Raw genomic sequence first — 23,278 nt, 5'->3', positions numbered from 1 at the left:
ATCCAGCCTCACATTTTATTATCTTGGATTCTCCAGCATCTGCAGTTCCCATTATCAAAGATCATATGACTGCTTTGGTCTTTTACAATGAACAGACCTGATACTAGCTTGGAAAGTTATTGTTTAAAGGACGGTGAAACCAAAGAAGGTACTCCCAGTGCCTACATTTTCCTGATAATGTCTACTTTTTCATCTACTCCCCTTTCTTGCATAAACTTTGAACGGAGTGTCTCTTTAGAGAACACCATAGCAAATCAAGGCATTTCTCTTCCTTCAGGCCGCGAAATTTGAGATAAAAAAGTTCCTTTTTATTCATTAATGGGATGACAGCATTGCTGGCTAGGCAGCATTTATTGCCCACACCTAATTGCCTAGAGGCAACCACATTTGAGAGGGTCTGGAGTCACACGTAGGCCAGACCAGGTAAGGATGGCAGTGTCCTTCCCTGAAGAACACTGGTGAACCAGATGGGTTTTTCTGACAATCCATAATGGATTCATGGTCATTATTGGATTCTTAACTCCAGATATTTTCTACTGAATTCAAATTCCACCATCTACCATGGCAGGATCCGAACTCAGGTCCCCAGAATGTTATCCGAGTCTCTGGATTAACAGTCCAGCAATATTACCACTAGGCCATCGCCTCTCCAAGATTGAGGAATTTAAAAAATGGAAACAAAAATCAGTGAACAAATATTTTATCTGTTTTCACGGTAGAAAACACTACTGAGGTTTTAAAAATTTTTTTAATCAGGTGGGTAAGGAATAGAAAGAACGGGAAGAACTTAAAACAATTATCACTACAGAAAAATAGGCACACTAATGAGGCTAACGACTGACAAGTCCCCCTGGAGTTAACAGCCTATATTCCCAAGTCTTGAAGGGAGTAACTACAGTTGAACGGAATGCATTGGTTGTACCTCTTCAAAATTCCTTAGATTTGTCAAAGATCTCAGCAAATTGGAAACACAAATGTTTAAAACTTGCAAAGGAACAGTTGCCGGATATCTGCGCCAATGGTAAGTTTCAGAAATCTGTAAATCAACAAGCAGTTGTATGGTGGCTCAGTGGTTAGCACTGCTGCCTTACAGCACAGGGACGCTGGTTCAATTCCAGCCTCGAGCAACTGTATGGAGTTTGCACATTCTCCCCGCGTCTATGTGGGTTTCCTCCAAGGGCTCTGGCCTCCTCCCACAGTCACAAAGGTAGTGAAAAGTAGTTGGGTTGACCATGCTAAGTTGTCCACGGTATCTGGCCTGCGCAGGCCAGAAGGGTTAGCCACAGGAAATGCAGGCTTGCAGCAATAAGGTAAGAGGATAGGATGCCCTTCAGAGAATCGGTGTGGACTTGATAGGATGTATAGCCTGCTTCCACACTGTAGGGATTCAAGGACCAAGTAGTTGTTCCAGGATGTTCAGAAAATCAGAATAAAATCAAGCAAAGCTAACTAAGTTTGCAGAAGTGAAATAGCATTTGATAATTTTATTGGAACTTTTTGAGAGTGCAATGGCAAGGATGGGTTCCATAGATGTCATTATTTTTTTTTCCAAAAGACATTCAATATAATGTCACAGAAGAGATTGCTACACAAGGCAAAGGGTTTGGGTACATCTGTGTGTGTATGTCTGTGCGTAGGAAGGTCTGTGTTTGAGTTGTGTGAATGCTAGATTAGCTATCAAGAGATCAGTGTAAACTAGGGCAAAATGTAATGAAGGCAAACAGCAAGGGCTTCCACAAATATATCAGAAATAAGTTTGAGGAAATCGGGAAATGAAACATTGAACAAATTTTTTTATGTCTTCATGGTAGAAAATATGAAAAACGTTTTAAAATCAGTTGAATAAGGAACATAAAAGATAGGAGGAACTTAAAACAATTTCTGTAAAAATTGTTGCGAAGGGGATCATGGTCAGTTTGACAAATAGCAACTTGTGGAATGCCACAGGGATTAGTGCTGGATCTCAACTATTTGTAATCTATATTTTGGATGGAGATGAAGAGATTGGCTAGATTGAACATAAATTTGCAGACATTACAAGTTGGTGGAAAAGAAATTCCAAGAAGAATGCAAAAAAAAAGGAGCCTGCAAAGGGAAGCGGATAGTTTAAGTGATATGGCAATAAAAAAATCACAGATGGAGTATGACATTGGTAATTGTACAGCTATTCAATTTGAATGAAAAGCAAGACAATGCTTAGATGCAGAGAAACTATGAAATGCTGTGGTTCAGACAGATTTGGGGTTCTCACATGAGTCAGAAAGAGTAGTGGGCAGGTACTGCAAGCCATTAAAAAGAAACTGAATGGTAACTTTTATTATGAAGGCGATAGAGTACAAAAAGAGACAAGTCATGCTACAACTGCAGAAGGCCTTAATGAGTACAGTATAATTTTAAGTCTCTACATTCCAAGCAGAGACAATATTCACAGTGGAAGCAGTTCAGAGAATGGTCACAAATTCCTGGGATGGAAGTGTTGTCTTATTAGGTAAGGTTGAGCAGGTCTGACCTGTACACAGTGTTGGGCAGCATGAAGGGGTGCACTCTTGAAGCAAGATTTGAGAGGGGTTGACAGGTTTGGTGATGATGAGCAGTGACCATCCTCGCAGGAGCACAGCTTCAGAAAAGGGGTTACCTATTTAGAATAGGGACGAGGAGGAGATTCTACTCCCCGATGCAGATGAATCCAACACCAGAGAGCTTGGCTGGTTACGTCACTGAATATATTCAGTCAGACAGAGATTTTCAGGTTAGACAGCAAATCAGTTTTTGTGGTAAACGGACAGGATAGTGAAGTTGAGGCCAAGGTCAGAGTAACTATGATCTATTCCAATGGCAGAGCAGGAGTGAGGGGCTGAGTGGCCTGCTCCTGCTTCTGGTTATAATGTTCTTAATTATTGATGAAGTTTTCCAAGTTATGATTTCACAACGAGGCACAATTTACATCACAAAAGAAACAGACTAACAAAACTAACACACCCAATCAGTCAAGTTAATACTTCTTCTCTAATCTCCATATAACTTCACTCCTGCTCTTGTACTTGCCTAATTCTTCTTCACAATTCTCATCCAATGCAGCTACATCCCGTATACTCGGTCTCATCGATCGAGGCATATCCTTCAGAGCAGGCCGAGCCCTTTGTCGTCTTAATCTTAAAGTGCGATTATAGTACTCGGAGATAATTGCGCCTCTGGAACGACCTGTAATGGGTCATTGTTTTGATGGTTTCAATGATTTTGCAAATTAGGAACATTACCTTTTAAAATCACATTTATTTTAATTCTCTCGGGGCTAATGGTTCATATACCCTTTTCTTGCTCTGATGAGAAAGAACTATTATGGGACATTTTCTCATCAACCTGTGCAGAAATATTATGTCACATCTCTTGAACATATGGAACTTGAACCTGGGCTTCCTAGTACAGAGACAGGGACAATACCACAGTGTCACAAGAACTCCATAAATGAAGCCATGCTCTTTACTTGAACACGGGTCCCGAAGACATTTTCCAGCAATATAACCCTATGACCCCCGAAACAGATTTCTGATACTCTTTTAAAATTTATTCATGGCATGTAAACATCGCTGGCTAGTCAACATTTATTGACCAACCCTAATTGCCCAGAGGGCAGTTAAGTATCAACAACATCGCTGTGTGACCAGAGTCACATGTAGGTCAGACCAGGTAAGGTTGGCAGATTTCCCTCCCTGAAGGATATTAGTGAATCAGATGGGGTTTTATGGAAATTGTTAACAATTATATGATCCAATGAGACTAGCCTTTTAATTCCAGATTATTACGGACTGTTAATTTCACCATCTGCTATGATAGGGTGCAAACTCATGTCCGAGTGTATTAGCTTGAGGTTCTCAATTATTAATCCAGTGACATTACCATGTTGCCACTGCTCCCCTATTAAATGGGGCATGGATAAATTCTGTAGCATATAGATCTCCCCTTTCTCTCTCATGTCGTGACTTTTCAGGAAAGCAAATTCATTCCTCATAATCGGTGGAAATACCAAGTGGGTTTGAGAGAAAACTTTCTCAGCCCTGTTGTAACTATCTATCACCCTCAGAAAAAAAAACACTTTCTGCTGTATACTGGCACTATTTCTCAACTTCCCACGTCATGACTCGGGAAAAACCTTGGGAGCCAGAAAAGCCAAACCCTGCCCAAGCCGCATCCCCAGGAAACAAAAAATGGCAAGTATGGGTAGTGGCAACAACCTTCATTTATCAAGTCATAAAATGGCCCAAGTTGTAGTTCCCAAGCTCAATGTGATAACCTAGCCCCAGAAATCAAACTTGTGAAGCATTATTACCACAAAAATAGCTTGGAAACAAAAAGTACTTCTAATAAAATAAACTAATAGGTCAATGTCCTAATCTCATTTTATTTACATCAGTGATGTGATGGTGAGGTATTGTATATTGTGTGTGCTTTGCTTCATATTTTATTAGTCTCCTATACAATTGTTGTTGAGGGTGTGTATGCAAAGTGATAGAAAATATAATCCATGCAAATAAACTAGAATAATCAAAGATTTAGAAATCACCTATAGTTCTGCTGGGCATGAAGGAGAGCACTTTCAAAGTAGCAGGATCATAGCAGTCATCATTGGGCTTGGATTGTGCATGAAGGGCCGATCCGAAATAACCTACATTTTCTGAACCAAATCAGAACATACAAATCATTTGTGGCAGCCGACATAACTAAAGTTTATTTCATTTTATTCTGTAACTTTCAACCTCATATCCCCTCCATCACAAATATTGCCTACATGCACCTTCATTACCCATGTCATGGAAAACAGAGGAGTGCAGCAGAGGAACAGTCCATTCAATCCACCATGATGTCAATCTAACAAAATCCTATCTGCCTGCACATGGTCCAGATCCCTTTATTCCCTGTCCATTCACGTGTCTGTCTAAATGTCTCTTAAACGTGGCTATTGTATCTGCTTCTACCACCTCCACTGGCAGCCTGTTCCAGGCATCTATCACCCACTGTGTAACAAAGTTTCCTCGCCAACCTCCTTTTATACTTTTCCCCCTGCTCACCTTAAACCCTCAGATTTGACATTTCCACCTTGGGAAAAAGACTAACTGCCTGATCTGTGTCTCTCGTAATTTTATATACTTCTATCAGATCGTCCTCCAGCCTCTGAAGCTTGAGTGAAAATAATTCAAATTTATCCAACCTCTCCTTATAACTGATATATTCCAATCCAGCCAACTTTCTGGTGAACCACCTTTGCACACTCTTCAAAACCTCCACATCCTTTCTATAGTGTGGTGACTAGAACTACACACAATACTCCAAACGTAGACTGCCTTAATTCCTGTACAGCTACACATGACTTGCCAACTTTTATACTCAATGCCCCAAACAATGGAAGTAAGGATGTCATATGCCTTCTATACCATCTTATTCATGTGTGTTGCCAATTACAAGCAGCTAGGGACTTGCATGCCAAGATCCCTCTTTACATTATACTTCCTCTAGCTTTCGCCTCTTACAAATGCATCACTTCACACTTGCCTTTTAATCACTCACATTTCCAGCTGATCTTTATCCTGTTGTATCCTTTGATACCCTTCCTCATTAGCCTTAATTTCACTAATTTTCAGGTTGTCTGCAAAATTACTGATCAGACCATCATTGGGACATCATTGTTCATAGACCTACTGTCATAAAATCACCCTCTACAACTATCCTGTCTCATATGTTCAAGCCAAATTTGTATTCAATTTACCAATTCACCATCAATCTCATGTGACTAATCTTCTGGACAAGCCTACCAATGGGAGACCTTGTCAAATGTTTTAGAAAAGTCCGCACAGACAACATCCATTGTTTTACCCTCAACAATTATCGACACCACTTCCTCAAAAAACTCATTCAAATTTGTGAGACAAATCCTCCTCTGCACAAAGCCATGCTGACTACCCCAATAAGCTCACTCCATTTCAAATTTGAGTGAACCGTGTCCCTAATAAATAGGTCACTTACTGCGGATATAAGACTCACTGGCCTGTAATTTTTGGAGCATCTCTTTTCCCCTTCTTGAACAAAAGGGCAACACTGGCTATTCTCCAATTTTCTGGACCTTGCCTGTGGCTTAAGAGGATACTAAGATCTCTGTTCAGGCCCCAGCAATCTCCTCCATAGCCTCTCTCAGTATCCTAGAATACATCCCATCAGATCCTGGGGACAGACCTATCTTCATATTTTACAACATATAGAACACTACCTCCTTTTTAATTCTGACGTGACCTAGAATATCAACACAACCCTCCTGAATCTTACCATTGTCCATGTCCTTCTGCTTACTGAATATCAAAGCAAAGTACTCTTTAAGGACCCCATCTACTTAATCTGGTTCCACACACACATTCTCTCCTTTATCCGTAAGTAGACCTACCCTTTCCCTATTCTCTTGCTCCTAATATACATCGCAATAGCCTATCTACACCCGAAATCCATTCTCAGCTCAAACCTTGCCTATTCCAACATTCTCATGATTGGGTTTCTTTCTACGTCAAAAGCATTCAAAACTCTTCAACTGGTTCAGGCACATCCATCACTTTTTGTCATGGCTGTCTTGCATTTGCTTTCAGCCCAAATACCTCAGACGTACCATTTTCATCCTCACTTTCAAGCCATTTCATGATCTGGTCTTTTTCCTACCTATGAAACCTGCTGTAGCCTCCAACTCTCCAAGTCCTCACAGTTCCTCAGGCTCTGACATTTTGTATGTCCCTCTGTTGAACCCGGGTCAACAACATCAGTCTTTTGAGCTTTTGCTTTTGCAATTACACGCAGAATCCTCTCTGCCATTCCATCCCACACTCCTCCTTTGACACCGTCCTTAAAATCCACATCGTTAACCAGGACTTCTAGTAACATCACCTTAAATCTTGCTAACTATTCGGCTCAGTAATTAACTTGGGATAATTATACCACTCTGCTGCATACATTTCACACTCCTACTGAAGATGCTATGCAAATTCAAGTCCTTAACTGAGGAAAAAAAATGTCTACATAAAAGAAATACATTTATTAAAAACACTGGCTATCAACTGTAATTCTGATTACAATAACTAGGTTGTAAACATGCACAAAAGTAGAGGAAATTATTAACTTATAACACATGGACAATACAGAAATGCTCTAAACCTCGTTACCTATCCCTGCACCAGGCAGATCTTCCATCTCAATCATCACTGATGGTTCAGATTCTAGGGCACTCTGCTCAGAGATAAGATGGGCAAAGGAATCGTGGACCATGTCTTCTTCAAAGCAAGAATCAGGAGAGGCAGGATCATAGTCACTGGAATAGAAACCATTTTCATTGGAAGTGCCACTCCTAATGGATTCTCAAAACAATAAAAATGTTTCGTGATATCTTCTTAAGTAGCAGCTGGCTTCTTGTAGCCAAAGCTAAAATCAATTACCAACTCAAACAGAAGTGAGATTTAACTTTAAAGTAATCTAGGATATTATGACTTGGATGACTGCGAGACATATTTATTGATTTATGATTTATGCCATGGAGTTCTGTTGTGCCCCACGTGGTTTCATAAAACAAATATTGAGCAAACGAGGCACTCTCTTAATGGGCTAATTTGCCAACACATTCATGGATTTACAGAAACATTAAGTTGTTAAAGTCATCGAGTTTAGAGGCGGTGGGAAGTAGAAATCAGGAGGGCAAAAATGGATCAGGAGTTGGTTTTGGCAACTAGGGTTAGGGAAAATCCAAAGGGATTCTACAAATACATTAAGGACTAAAGGACAACTAGGGAGAGAATAGGGCCCCTCAAAGATCAGCAAGGTCACCTACGTGTGGAACTGCAGGAGATACTAAATTAGTATTTTGCATCAGTGGAGAAGGGTATGAAAGATTGAGAACATGGGGAAATAAATAGTGATATCTTAAAAAATGCCCATATTAGAGAGGAGGTGCTAAATGTCTTAAAACACAAAAGTAAATAAATCCTGTGGACCTGATCAGGTGTAACAAAGTGTGGAACTGGATGAACACAGCAGGCCAAGCAGCATCTTAGGATGGCTGGCTGTGTTTATCCAGCTCCACACTTCGTTATCTCGGATTCTCCAGCATCTGCACTTCCTATTATACCTGATCAGGTGTACCCTAGAACTCTGTGTGAAGCAGGGGAAGAGATTGCAGGGCCCCATACAGAGATATTTGAATCATCATTAGCACAAGTGAAGACGGCTAGAAGACTGGAGATTGACTAATGCGGTGCCACTATTTAAGGCAAGGTGATAAGGAAAAGCCAGGGAACTCTAGTCCTGTGAGCATGACATTAGTGGTGGGCAAGTTGTTGGTTGGAATCCTGAGAGACAGAGTTTACATGTATTTGGAAATGCAAGGGCTGATTAGGGATAGTAAACATGGCTTTGTGCATGGGAAATCATGTCTCACTAACTTAATTGAGTTTTTTGAAGAAGGAACAAAGAGGATTGATGGAGGGCAGAGTGGTGGATGTTATCTATGTGGTCTTTGGTATGGCACTCTACAAGGTTCCTTATGGTAGGCTGGTTAGCAAGGTTAGATCACACGGAACATAGGGTGAACTAGCCATTTGGATGCAGAACTGGCTCGCAGGTAGAAGACAGAGGATGGTGGTGAGGGTTTGCTTTTCAGACTGGAGGCCTGTGACCAGCTGTGTGCCGCGAGGATTGGTGTTGGTCCCACTGTTTTTTCATCGCTTACATAAATGATCTGGATGTGAACATAGGAAGTATGGTTAGGAAGTTTGTAGATGACACCAAAATTAGAGGAGTACTGGACAATGAAGCAGGTTACCTGAGAGTACAATGGGACCTTGATCAGATGGACTAATGGGCCAAGGAGTGGCAGATGGAGTTTCATTTAGATAAATGTGAGTTGCTGCATTTTGGGAAGGCAAGTCAGGGCAGGACTTATCCATTTAATGGTGAAGTGCTGGGGAGTGTTACTGAACAACAAGACCTTGGAGTGCAGGTTCACAGTTCCTTGAAAGTGGAGTCCTAGGTAGATCGGTCAATGAAGGCAGCATTTGCTACGCTTACCTTTATTGGTCAGTGCATAGAGTACAGGAGTCAGGAAGTCAGGTTGCAGCTGCATGGGACGTTGGTTAGGCCACCATAGAATACCGCATACAATTCTGGTCTCCCTGCTATAGTGAGGATGTTGTGAAACTTGAAAAGGTTCAGACAAGATTTACAAGGATGTAGCCAGGGTTAGAGGTTTAAGCTACAGGGAGAAGCCGAATAGGCTGCGGCTATTTTCCTTGGAGCATCTGAGGCTGAGGAGTGACCTTATAGAGGTTTATAAAATCATGAGGGGCATGGATAGGATGAATAGATAGGGTCTTTTCCCCAAGGTGGGGGGAGTCCAAAACTAGTAGGTGTAAGGCCAGAGGGGAAAGTTTTAAAAGGGACCTATGGGGCACCTTTTTCACACAGAAGGTGGTGCATGGATGAAATGAGCTGCCAGAAGAAGTGGTGGAGGCTGGTACAATTATAACATTTTAAAAGGCATCTGGATGGGTATATGAACAGGAAGGGTTTAGAGGGATATGGGCCAAATGCTGGCAAACGGGACTAGATATCTTTAGGATACCTGGTCAGCATGGACGAGTTGGACCGAAGAATGTGTTTTCGTGGTCTACAGCTCTCTGACACTATTTGCATGGAAACAGGCCCTTCGGTCCAACCGCCCTGTGCTGGCCTGATATCCTAAACTGATCCAGTCCCGTTTGCCATAATGTGGTCCGTATACCTCTAAACCCTTCCTGTTCATGTACCCAATGCCTTTTGGCCACTCATTCCATACACGCACAGCACCCTCTGTGTGAAAACATTACCCTTGAGGTCGTTTTAAATCTTTCCCCTCTCACCTTAAGCCTATGCCCTTGAGTTTTGGACTCCCTCACTCTAGGAAAAAGGCATTAGCTCTTCACCAAGCTAAAGAAGATAACTATTTAGGAAATGACTAACAGGAAAACCAGTCAGATGGAGCTCCCGTGAATGGAATTACTTGCAGATCTTACATTTAGGAAAGGGGTATGGTGTATCTGTCCAATTCTGGCCAGTTACTATATTTCTCAGAAATACATTGATGTTGCTTCAAGGAATTTTGTCATGTAGCTGCTTCTGGCAGCTGGATACATAAATATATTTTTCACTGGTGTGCCAAAAAGTTGTTTCTTTATCAGTTGTTCTGTCCACAAGGTCTTCTGAAATAAAAACTTACCTCCAAGAGGTCAGTCTGTTAGGAACTGATAATTCAGCTGTAAAACAGCCAGGAAATTTGCAACATTACCACAAAAAGGATGCCAATTGTCACCGCTGATGCTTGCGCTAGACTTGTTTGTGTTATAAGTATCTGGTTTAAATTTCCAGCCTATTGGTGCACATTAATCATTTCTGTAATACCACCACTTATCAGCAGTTGTGCACCGCTTAGCTCACTATGCACTTCATGTAGAGATGAAAGAATCAGAGCTGTTTTCTCAGCACACAGTTGCAGAAATAATTATAAGGGTGGCAACTTTCTTAAAATAATCCACTCTTAAACCAAATGAAGCCAAAAATCCATAATTGGCAAAAATATCCCAATGTCTTATAGAAAAGTTCCCCAATGGTTCACCTCCCCTTTTATTCAAGCAGTAGGTAGGGAGAATAGGTCATTTCACTGTTACCAAAATGTAATACCAAATCAAAACGAGAAGAATTGACAAAGGCGAAATAACACTTGCTTGCTTTTGAGCTGAAAGAACTGTGAGACACTGATGACATTAATATCAATAAAATGAGAATGTGCATATTTATACAGGGAAGGAGTTCAAGAATGGAAATAAAATATGGGCAATTTCTCATCCTCTAGGACAGTACCTCACTCATAACTAAAATCTAAATTTATTGCCTAGCCCAGGTTTGGGGCCTGGGGATTAGGGCAGACACACAAGAATCAAATTCTGAAACAATGAAGGGAATGTTTATTAAAGACTTTCAGTTCACCAGATACTTCAGGAAGAAACATTCACTCTAGTCCTTAATAAAAATAAATAAAATTTCAACACAGAGTTAAAGCAGCCATTACAATTCCATATCACTTTTCTCCGTAGAACATCTATTTGCAGTGTAATGCAGCTACCTTGAATAAATCTAAGCCACAAAGCATTCAGTCCATAAAACCACTTAAATGTCTGGCCTATAAGATCAATAATGATCTCTTTGAAGAGTGCAGTTTGATCCATATCATTTTTTATAGTTGGACACTGATCTGGAATGATAATCCTATTTGAAATCATTGGCGTATCTAAAACGGACTCTTTGGAAGAAAGGGAGGGAGAGCAGAAACAATTTCTTATAGAAGCAGGAAGTAACTCTCCACAAACATAAAATTACTCACCTAAACACTGGAATAGCACCAACTGTATCTATATGAAAGTCTATACTATGTGCCATGGTGTTCAAATAAACCTTTAAGGATTCTCAGTTTGGACAACTTTAATGGTTGCTCAGTCACCTCTCTCATTGAACCACATCATAGCTGTTTTGTCACCTAATGGAAAAAAAATTAAAAAGATGGTTCAATATACTTCAATATACAGTTCAAAACAAACATTTCACTATGTACCAGCGGCCTGAAAAAGTCAATTCAGGTTATATCCCTTCTGCTGCACTGAAGTAAATTGAGTTACAATTTGCTTTTTATGCAGTGTGTTTAATTACAGAATCATAGAATCCCTACAGTGCAAATAGAGGCCATTCATTTGAGTCCAACCCTACACAGAGCACATCATCCAGACCCTCACCCACCAACCCCCAAAGCCCACATATCCCAGGGCTAATCTGCTCAGCCTACACATCCACGGACACTACACGACAATTTAGCATGGCCAATCTACCTGGCCTGCACATCTTTGGACTGTAGGAAGGAAACAGAGTACCTAGGATAAACCCACACAGACACAGGGAGAACAGATAGGCTTGATTCTAACCCTGGGTGACTGAGTGCCTGGTGCAATGAGGCAGTAGTGCTAACCATAGCACCACCCATATTAGAGAACAAAATCCCACAATACTTCAAAGGCACAGAGAAATAAAAAGGACCCTGAATTAAAGGAAGTAACATGGCATTTACAAACTGCCTAAAATTATCATGCTAGCTGCTGATTGCTCTATTCTTGTTATAACATGCCAAAAATGTTTTGGTAAATAATTGGTAATATTGTGCGTAAGTAGCAATGCAAAGTTGGGCTGTTCTCTCACTAGAGAGATAAATAGGGGTGTTTAACTGGAGGATCACTTTGCCTCGATAGAGGGGAGAGTTGAGGAGGAGGAGCAGCTCTTTGTGGTGATCTCATTCAGTGCAGGGATTAAACTCTTCATCACAAACAAGCCATCCAGCCAACTGGGCTAACTGACCCCCCAGGAGCACATACAGCCCCTTGAAGCAGCACTTTCACAAGAGGATATGTCAGGATATTAATAAGATTTTGGAAAAAAAAACATGTTCAACATCTAACCGAACTCTTGTATTGTTTATTTTGAGACATGGAAAACAAAAACCAATGCAAGATTAAAGATGGATTATGTTCATATTTTTACAGAACAGATACTCAGTAAATATAATAATGAAAAACGTGAAGATATTTTCCTCAAAAATTGTGGAGCTTTCATGAATGTGGAGCCATTTTACTCACTTTCTCAAAGCAATATTGCTTGACAATGAAAAATTCAACAATTTCCTCAAGATAATGATCAAGTTTTACAGTAGAAATAAAGTTACTTTGTCAGAAATCCAGTTCATAAAATGTTCATTAGGCAGCAACTCCTGGTGACTGCAAATGGAATTAAAACTGGGAAGCAAGTGAATGCCAAATGATTTCCTCAGGTCCTCCTGAAATTGCACTGTACCATATTCTCATTAGAGATTCTGCATTGAAATACATGCAACGACATGAAACCAAGATCCTCACACAGCAGATATTCAATAAATTAGCCAAAGTCATGAATTATTTAAATGTAAGTAACTTATTTAATAGGTCTCCTATAATACCAGCTAATCTCTCTGCCACTGAAAATTAACTTCTTCAAAAGTATAGAGTTGTATTTTTTCAGATTTTAATTTGAGATTTACAAAAATTTCACCTCTCTCTTTATGCCGTCTTTCTTCTGCATCCTCATTTCATTTTCTGATTTGATGCCGAATTGTAATATTCTCCCCAACACACGCAGGCTCAGATTATGTTGTCACTAAATGATTCTTCAACCAGATTGATCAAGGAGATAAATAGCAGATTGCTCTGTTCACAATCTGTGATCTTCTGCAGAGACACTGTGCTATTTTGACTCTCCAATTCTAATTTTACAGTCAAATATGAAAATTACACTCAATAATGACCAATTAGCACTAAACAGCCAATTTCCTTAACTGCTGCTAGTTTTGACTCCATGCACACAAACATGCCTAAATCGGTATCTTGTTTTTAAAAAATACTTTAAAGTCATTTCCCAGGGTATGTGCACTCCTATGAGAATAATCTTTATTCTAGCAGCAAGGTATAAGTCTGGACTTTTTGACCAGATTTGAATTTTCAATTGTCAATTATTACTTAAATTAAACACCTTGAAGCTATACCATATTATTTTAAAACAATAAGTATATGAGGAAGTGACAAAGTTGTCATTACACTTCTTTCACTATCTAACAGGTTGCAAATATAAAACACAAGAACAACTAGCTTGAACATTACTTCTACTCCAGCAAATTTCCAACTGAAGCAAATAACACAGGAATTTCTATACTGACCAATTAATTAATTGTTTTCGGTATTTGATCAAGTGAAATATTAGAGCAGCAGAAACCAAAACAGCTACTTAAAAGTTATAGCAGGAAATCCTTATCCGCTGCAGAAAAGTATCAAACCGTATGACTTCCTGCAGTTACCTCCTCTGCTACCTCTTTTCTCGTGTGTATGATGCTTTACGTGTCTTTGCAGAGTTTCTCATGATCTTTCATTTTCAATTCTTCACATTTTTTTCGCTACGAGTATCACTCGTCCCTAACTTAAATGCTGTGCAATTCATAGATAAGTAATAAGAAGGTCCCAGCTATGACGATCCAAAGCTACAACAACATGGATAATATAAACGGGTGAACTCTTAAAAGAGAAATTTTAGAAGTCATCAAAATTTGTAGTTAAAGAAAACCGGCTAATGCAAGAAAACAATCCTTAATTGGTATAGGGTGTACCATGAAAATAACAATGTTGATTGCCCAGTTTTTTCCTCTAGTATCACTTATTCTGGCAAACATGACAGGTGAATAAATGCTGAGTGGATTATACAATAGGATACAAAAAAATTAAAGATCAAATCTGCAGAACAGTTTATTGATTATCAATGTAAAAATAAAGAAATTTGCTTATTAAATTGAACAATTTAGTTGTATTGATGATTGAGTCTTGTTTTAAGTGTCCATTTTCTCAGACATCCATTTAGATGTTGCAAGCTGATGTTTCCCCTTAAGTTGACTTCTGCCCAAATTTCTGCCTAAATGGCTGATCCCAAGTTAACAAATCCAGAAGCAGCACCATAGCCCTTCAGATGTAGCCTGTGGAAACTCCAATTTTCTGATTCCGCACCCCACCCCCCACAAACACAACATGGCTAAAGTTTAAGGGTGAGGGTTTGAACGTACTTCTTACCTAGCTGACGCACTATGTTGGCATTGTCCAGACAGGCTGCAGAATGATACAGAACTTGAAAAAGGGCCCATAAGTAGGAAAATTAACCTTCTTGTCACATTACAATGTTTATATGGTTCTTTAAAAGAACCATAGTGACTTATCTTGATGCTCTCACAAAAACAGATCGATACAATTAATTCTACGCCCTTGCTGTGCCATTTATACACAATTCACTTTCTTTAAAAAAAGTCAAGAAATTGCTAAACTGCTCCACTATAATGGGACACATATCTGATCAGCAAAGTGAACATGGAGAAATTCTATGCAGTAAAACTGGATAACAGTTCAACTTTAAACCCATTTCATTTTACCTACATAAAAACACAAGGAAGAAGTTATGTGAATTACAAATATACCACTAGGTGATGCACTAAAACAGATAACTAATCTGTCAACAACATCTCTCACACATGCAATATTAAACTATTAATTGAGAAAAGTGTGCACTTTGGTCTGCTTTTTGATAAGAACTAGTACCCTAAATCAATGAAAAAGTTGGACTTTTTAAAAAATATATAAACAAACCATAAAACTGCAGCTTGTATAAAATGCAACCTCACCTTTCACAGTGCCTAACAACTGGCAACTCTTTACCCTCTCCCATATAATGTATCCTTCTCATGACAAGACATGCATTTGCTTAGTAAATCTTTTCAAACCTAGCTAGAGTTTAAAATCAGACTGAATGAGACCCCTATGCCAGAAACAAGTCATTTTGTGCAACTTCTAAAGTAAATTTGAAGCAATTTATTACAAGATAATTAGTCACAATTCCAGACAAGCAGAAACCAAATCTGATTGAGGCACCCTACAAAGGCATGCCTTTCAGACTTTCCAACCGTTAACAATTAGTACCAGCTGCTAGTTTTATAATTTCCACATACGCATTTTCAAACTGCCTTGTAAAAGTGAAACCCTTCGCATGGTAAATACAAGTAGCTGAGCACTTGATGTCAGTGAATTAACATGGTCCTTTATCTGTCTGGAGTCTCTGTTAGTTGCCAAAGTTTGACATAAAATAGATTTGTGCAATCTCAGCTAGATACAAAATAGAAACCACATGAAATACTTTGGAGAGAAATTAAAATTTCCCAACAGCAAGGAACCTTTTTGACATTTGGTCTGGACTTGCATTGCTCTGTCAAAACCAGTATCTTTATACTTTGATAATCTGTGCCATGTCTGACCAGGACATGCCTAAGCCATATTATTGGGAGCGTGAAACAGGAACACAGCAAGAATGTTTCCAAAAGCAATGAAACTGCCACACTATAGGATTGTTTTTCTTTATTCATTAACAGGATGCTGGTTAGGTAGCATTTATTGTCCATCCCTAATTGCTGTGGGTCTGGAGTCACATATAGGCCAGGCCAGGTAAAGATGGCAGTTTCCTTCTCTAAAGGACATTAGTGAACCTGGTGGGTTTTCCTGCCAATTGACAATGGATTGATGGTCATCATTCCAGATTTTTAAAAAAAATTGAATTCAAATTCCACCATCTGCCATGGCAGGATTCGAACATGGGTCCCCAGAATGTTATCCAGGTCTCTGGGTTAACAGTCTAGCAATAATAGCACAAGCCATTGCCTCCACTGTAATTGCATTAGGAGGGGGCTCAGGAGAGGTTCAACAGGATATTGCTTGGGCTGGAGTGATTCAACTATGAAGAGACATACGAGATGCTGGGACAGTTTTCCTCAGAGCAAAGAAGGTTGAGGTGTACAAAGTTCTGAGGCGGCCGAGACGGGGCAGATAAGGGGAAATATTTACCCTTAAGAGAGGGATCGATAACCAGGGAACGCAGTTTTAAGGCAAGGAGCAGGAGATTTGGAGGGGATTTAGGGAGCAACATTCAAGCAGAGTATTGTGGCTATCTAGAACTCGCTGCCTAAAAGGGTGGTAGAGGCAGGAGGCCTCATAACATTGAGCAACTATTTAGATATACACTTGACACACTGCAGCATACAAGGCTATGGGCCAAGTGTTATAAAGTAAGAATTGGTAGATGTTTGATGACCAACATAGACACAATGGTGAGAGCGGCCTCTTTCCATTTGTACAAGCTCAATGCCTATGACTTGCGGTAAAATGAAAAGGACAAAACACCAGGACCCAAACAGTTACATCTAAGGATGCTGAAATAAATGAAAGAATAATAAATGCCACAGAAACGGTTTTTCAGGGTTTGAGAGAGTAAACGTGTGCCAGACAACTGGAGAGTGACCAAAAATTCGTTATTTCAAAAAGTGTTTTACTCAAATGGGTAATCACAGACTAGTTAATAGAACAAATCTGACAGATAAAGATAGGATTTCTTTGTAAACAGAAAGGAAGACTGTAATTGATTATTGCCTTTGGGTACGTGGCAGTTCGAATAGATGGAAGAAATGCAGTGGATTTTAAGTACATTGACCTTCAGCAAATCTTTCAGTCAAAGTATTACCCAGGAGACTATAATGAGAATGGAGACAGGGAAAGGAGAACATGTTAGAATAAAAACTAATTAGGTAATAGAATAGTAGTTTAGATACTCGGAGTGGGTTTGGATGTGGTTAAGGGTTCCTACAAAGGTTCTGGACTGACATCCTCTTGTCTTCACTGCACACCAATGATTTTATTGCAGGCTCAGAGGAGGAGGCATTGATAGTAAAGTGGAAAACATAAAAAATAATTGAAAACTTCTTGAACAGCAGCCTTGGTGATTTCCCCTTCCCTAACCTAGGAGTGCCCCATTACCAAAGATCCACACATGCCTGGTCCAGGTTGGCTTCTTACTGGAGAAAATAACTGAATCATGGATATAAAAAAATACAAACAGCTCCAAAAGACAATTAATTCAACTTAATAGCTACATTAATTATACTTCTGTGGAGGAGGTTACCATGCTAAGCTTCAGGTATTTATTTCGCAGTAGCTGCCATCAATGCCTAAAAATGTGGAATCAGCTGAATTTTAATTTTATGTGAGCTGCCAAACCCTTGCATCCTTGTACAGACATGGATAAAACTTGAAAATGATCTAAGTAAATCTGTTTGATAAACGCGTCCTTTCAAATGCATTGTAATAGGTTAGAGCCAAAAGATTGGGCTGGTTTCTGTGGTCAGTGCAAAGCCAAGTTTGAAGGAATCTGTCCACAACAAATTTTCAAACTGTAAAGGGGAACTTCAATTTCCTTGACATCAATTTATTTCAGTCACCAAGTTAATTGTATCTTCAGGTATGTAGCAACAGTGATGTTAGCAAGCAGATCTGAGCAGCCAGTCACATTTAAGTATTCTTATGGGCAGCAAACCAGGAAATATAAACCAATGAAACCAAAGGGGCCACGCAGATGTCAGCACTCAATCCGAGTTGCATCGCAGCCGTTGCTTCCTTGGAGGTCATGACCTCAAAATCAATTCTTGTGACCCAGAGTAGAGGAGGAACAAAGAACTAAGCTATCTAAAGATTATGTGCAACTTTCCATTACCAACTACCAATAGAAAAATCAATATCCAAAATTTTGGTTTTATATTCATTCACAGGTCGTCAGTGACATGGCCACGAATGCCCCAGCTAAGAGTCAACCACATTGCTGTGGGTCTGGAGTCACATATACGGCAGTTTCCCCTTCCACAGAGGATGTTAGTGAATCAGATGGGGTTTTTCACAACAGCTGACAATGGCACGTGGTCATCAATAGACACTTAATTCCAGGTTTTTGTTGAATTCAAATTTGCCATTGCAGGATTTGAACCCTGATTCCCAGAATATTGTCTGGCTCTCCAGACTACTCGTCTAATGATAGTGTTACTAGGCCATTGCATCCCCCTATGAAAATAAAATCTTCAAAACAAAAAGATATTCTACTGTAACAAAGTAGTAACAATGTTCTGTAAGGCTAGTTTTCAATTGGTTATCACATAATTTAAGTGCTGTAGTCAAAATTGATTCATAGTAGGTCTTATGGAGATGAGGAAGTTCAAACTGACAATTATTTCAACATCAGTATTATTTTGCAAACAACTTCGATGAATTCCAGTGCACGGCTGAATTAGAATCAACTCTACCGGGGCTACAGATAAACAAGTGGATACCTTAAAAAAAATCTATTGTCCACCCAAGAGCATACATGCGAGTACATGAGGACTCTGCACAGTTTTATTGAAAATGGGGCTGCACAAGGTATGAAGACCCTTTTCAGTAAATCCCTAAATATAAAATACCTTTTTAGTAAAATTTAATTTCTAACCACATTTAAAAGATACCTTTATGAAGATCAATGGTAACTAATTCCATACCAGTTATCACTTATTTCATTGCTCCGCTACTAGTGACCCTATTCCTGCAGTTGCTTAGGCACGAAGCTCAGGAAGTCTTTCTTCTAAACCTCTCCTCCTCTCTTTCCTCATTCAAGAAGCTACTTAATAGCTAATCTTTGACAAGGATTTTGGGCATCAGTCCTAAAATTCCTCAGTCTCAATTAGCATTTGATCACGCTGTTATAGAGGCAGGTTAGAATATGTGGCAGTGATAAAGGTGCTGAATAAACGCATGTTCTAGTTTACTCAAATCAGAAGATGTCGGCTCAGGAATTTCATATTTTTACCTTCTGGAAATAAATAAACTTTTGAAGCACTTGGACATAGAACAATAACGCAGTTTAAATAAATTCTTTACTTTCAGTAAATGTTTTTCTTCCTTTTGTATCTGGGCATAGCAGAGTTAGGTTTATTTCCTTTCACATGTTTGTCAATATGCTGTCTTACGATGCATCAAAGTGCTTCTTGAAGAGGAAATTGTGATGACTCAGTACATACCTCTCAGTATTCGTCAGGCTGAATGTTTATGACTTTAAATAACAAATCCATCCTCTGTGTTGGTCAGATTACAGCTGTAGTTAGTACTGACACGGTTAGCTGAGACGTCTTTCTGAAATAGGAAACAAAAAAGTTTACTTTTTTTGTATTCCCAGAGTTTTAATGTATTGTGTCTACATATACTGGATTATTCCAGCTAGAAACAGATATGAATTGGATAGAATTTTTTATATAAAATGCTAACAAGAAATATTAGACTGGTTTCTCACTCCAGAGGAATAACTTCTTCACTCTAATTAACCTAACAAAAGTATGGACTGCAACGAGTCACGTTCTAAAGATAGTTAGGCAGCATGACAGAGATCAGACATTTAATAATTAAGCTTTTATGGTCAACTTGACACTCCTTATATTACACATGCATCCCAGTTTATATGTGGGTTTACAGGTCACAGGGCAGTTCAAAGTACTGAAGTGATGACAAAGAGACAGCGGATTCAAATCAAAAATTCAAAAAAATAAAACTTTCAAATTGGCCAGGATGAGAATGAGATTTTTATTTTCTCTATTACAATAAAATAATTGAATTTTACAGCTGCCTCACATCTTAATCACATTTGAAGTAACAAACCCCTTTATTTCCCTGTTTACAGGCAAGTATTAACACAGAAATGAGAACACAACTCAAATGCTTTTATCTTTTTGCATGGCTTGACTAAAGATGTTGGAACAAAAATTAAGCTTATCCCTTTGCTCATCCATGCTTTTTTATGGTCCTTTCCAATATTGTTCAGTTTTATCTTTGTTGTTCTTTACTTCACTTCCTTCTCCATTGTATCAGGCCTGTCACATTGACATCAGCGGATCTTTATGGGCAATGTTGCTCTAGTAGTTGGCAAGGTGCTTCAAAGAGCCACGACACAGTACATCCTCCCTCCTCCTTCCCCATCCTCTTCGTCTTCCACAATTACATTCCAACCAAATGCGAAGAGCATACAAACTCCCTATGTGCAGAAAGAGGCCATTCAACCTTTCAAGTCTGCACCAACCTTCCAAACAGCCTCCCACCCAGACCCAGACCCAGGCTCTCACCCCAGTCCCATAACCCTGCACTTCCCACTGCTAACCCACCAAACTGCACATCCCTGGATTCCACAGGCAATTTAGCATGGCCAATCCACCTAATCTACAGACCTGGAGACAGTAAGGACTGTATATGCTGGAAGCTAGAGTCAATAAGTGTGGAGCTGGAAAAGAATTGCAGGTCAGATAGCATCCAAGGATCAGACATTTCGGGCCAAAACCCTTTGTCAGGGCTCCCCTACGTCTTTGGACTGTCGGAGGAAATTGGAGTACCCAGAGGAAGCCAACACTGACATGGGGAGAATCACAAACTCCACACAGACAATCACCCAAGGTGGGGAATCTAAGCCAGATCCCTTCTACTGTGAGGGTGCAGTGCCAACCACTAAGCAACTGTGCTGCCCTAAAGTTTTATTTCCAATTTCCACAGAGATTGGCCTTAAGGCCTCTCTAGCTATGTTTTCTCTGCAGTCTAGGCTGAATAGTTAAACAGCCCAGTCAGCACCAGGGTTCACGACAAATTATTGCACAATAAGCTTCATCTAACTAATGTCTGGAGTTTTATTTTATTTTCTGCACCTCCTGGAGTACAGCTGAAATACATCAAGCAATTCTGGTGCTGTCTCAAGAACTTTCAAACCTCCAGGCCTTCCTAATTAAAACTCAAGTAACAGCAGAATTTACAGCACCAGAAATTGTAAATTTGATTACATAACAGACAGGATTATATTGTTCTTTAATATGTCACTCATATAATTTTATCGATCTATGTGCTTTGAAGCCAGTCACTTGGTGAAAGGAAGAATAAAGTGAGTGTTGGAGCTTCTGGAAGCCTACAATTTGAAAAAGAAAAAAGGCCAGAAATTTTCATTGATATCATCTTTTTCACAACCAACAGATGGCTATTAAGTGATTTATGCAATGATTCGCTTGTCAAATTATTGTCACTGTAGTAACATGGAGAACAACAGTAAAGCTGAGCAGAGCAAACTCCACAGACAGCATAATGAACAGGCAAAATCAGGCAAAAATCAGCAATAATTCAGAGATACTGAGGCTGGGCTGGTGAATGAATTCAAAGCCTGCTTGATATTGTACTTTTCAGAGAGAAAAATAACAGAAGACATTAAGCTTTAATTAGAATCTTTGCAGAGTGCATAATGAGGTATGAGGAAATTATCAAGTTCAGTGTACATTTGAGACAGATTACATCAGATCTTTGTGCTTCCCATGCTCATAGTTTGGTGATTTAAAACAAAAATCATACAGGAATATTTCTCTATGTGTCACAGCAGAAAAAAAACATGGACTGCCAATGTAACTTGAGACTTGCAGACTCAAAGGGCTGAATGGCCTATTGCTGCACCAATTTTCTGTTTCTTTCCATCTCTGATGACCTAGAAAATGCTGAAACTGAACAGGCCTTCAACTGGAATGAATCTCTTTCTTCCTGTAAACTGAACCTGCTTCTGCCTCTGGCCTAGATCATAGAATCCCTACAGTGTGGAACCAGGCCCTTTGGCCCAACACATCCACACCGACCCTTGGAGCAGCCCACCCAGACCCGTCCCCCTATAACCCACCTAATCTACACGTCCCTGAACTCTACGGGTAATTTAGCATGGCCAATTCACCTATCCTGCACATCTTTGGACTATGGGAGGAAACTGGAGCACCTGGAGGAAACCCACACAGACACGGGGAGAATGTGCAAACTCCACACAGACAGTCACCCGAGGCTGGAATCGAACCCGGGTCCAGTCAACCTAGTAAACACTTCAGCAATTATTTCCCCAGCTTGATTATGCATTCAGTTTGCTCAAGTCACATATTTCTTGGAAATCTAACTTGTAACTATTAAAGATGACTTGGACTTTTTTTTAAAAAAAAGTCTCAGTCCCAGAATTAAGACCACAAATTCATTTATCTTTGCTTTAGAACTCAAGTCCCCAAATAATTATATAAATCTTGTCCTACATGAAAACAAATATTGAACAGAATGAACAAAATATGGCATCAGCAAGAAAAGAAATTTTCTGCAAGCACCACAAATAATTGCACAGAGTCAAAGTGCCTCCTCTGCATCAGTTTTAACAGCTGGCTTGTATTTAAAACAGCAGCTGAAAGAGGGTGGGATAACTCAAAGTGCACACATCCCCAGAGTGGAATAATCCAGATTGCTTTACCGACATTTGTTTTTTTCATTTAGACTACAAATTTATTACAGGACAGAAGAAAAACTACTTGTGAGTCCAGACTCTTCTAATGGAAAACGTCAGAACAAAACGCCACGCTTAAAGAACTTTCTGAATGCAGATTGCAGTATTGGAGGGAGGCTCATCTTGTCAATGAGATGTCAGTTATGAGTCACTGATCATTATCTGTGGTGGGCAGATAGGTACTGGAACATATGTGTTTCTTCACTGGGTTCTGTAAAGGGTGTTATTCTGAACCAATTTGCTGTGGCAGAAACATGCAGCATTCGTGTAAATTACTTTTGAAAGAAAACTGTTTTCTTACTTCAACAGAACTTTGCACATTTCCATGGAAGGAAACATTCTCAATATATCATATGCTAAACAACACAGAACAAATAAGTCTGATTTGTCAGACTTA

General features: G+C 39.5%; 1 protein-coding gene across 4 annotated transcripts in view; it reads right to left on the bottom strand.

Moving 5' to 3' along the window:
* Window positions 1-23,278, bottom strand: part of LOC125463577 (transmembrane channel-like protein 6) — a 100,935-nt gene that overhangs the window by 44,782 nt on the left and 32,875 nt on the right. For 3 of the 4 annotated variants that reach the window (XM_059653680.1, XM_059653683.1, XM_059653682.1), the window contains exons 2-6: window positions 19,580-19,691; window positions 11,435-11,587; window positions 7,194-7,339; window positions 4,562-4,672; window positions 3,046-3,201 (exon numbers count right to left, since the gene is read on the bottom strand). In XM_059653680.1, coding sequence (XP_059509663.1) covers window positions 3,046-3,201; window positions 4,562-4,672; window positions 7,194-7,339; window positions 11,435-11,490 — 469 coding nt within the window. In that variant the 5' untranslated portion in view covers window positions 11,491-11,587; window positions 19,580-19,691. The remainder of the gene's footprint in view (window positions 1-3,045; window positions 3,202-4,561; window positions 4,673-7,193; window positions 7,340-11,434; window positions 11,588-19,579; window positions 19,692-23,278) is intronic. The other variant, XM_059653681.1, reaches the window with a different exon arrangement.

The sequence above is a fragment of the Stegostoma tigrinum genome, chromosome 22, assembly GCF_030684315.1.
Source record: "Stegostoma tigrinum isolate sSteTig4 chromosome 22, sSteTig4.hap1, whole genome shotgun sequence".
Lineage (NCBI taxonomy): Eukaryota > Metazoa > Chordata > Chondrichthyes > Orectolobiformes > Stegostomatidae > Stegostoma > Stegostoma tigrinum.
The sequence above is the reverse complement of the archived record's forward strand: the minus strand, read 5'-3'. Positions and strand labels throughout refer to the sequence as shown.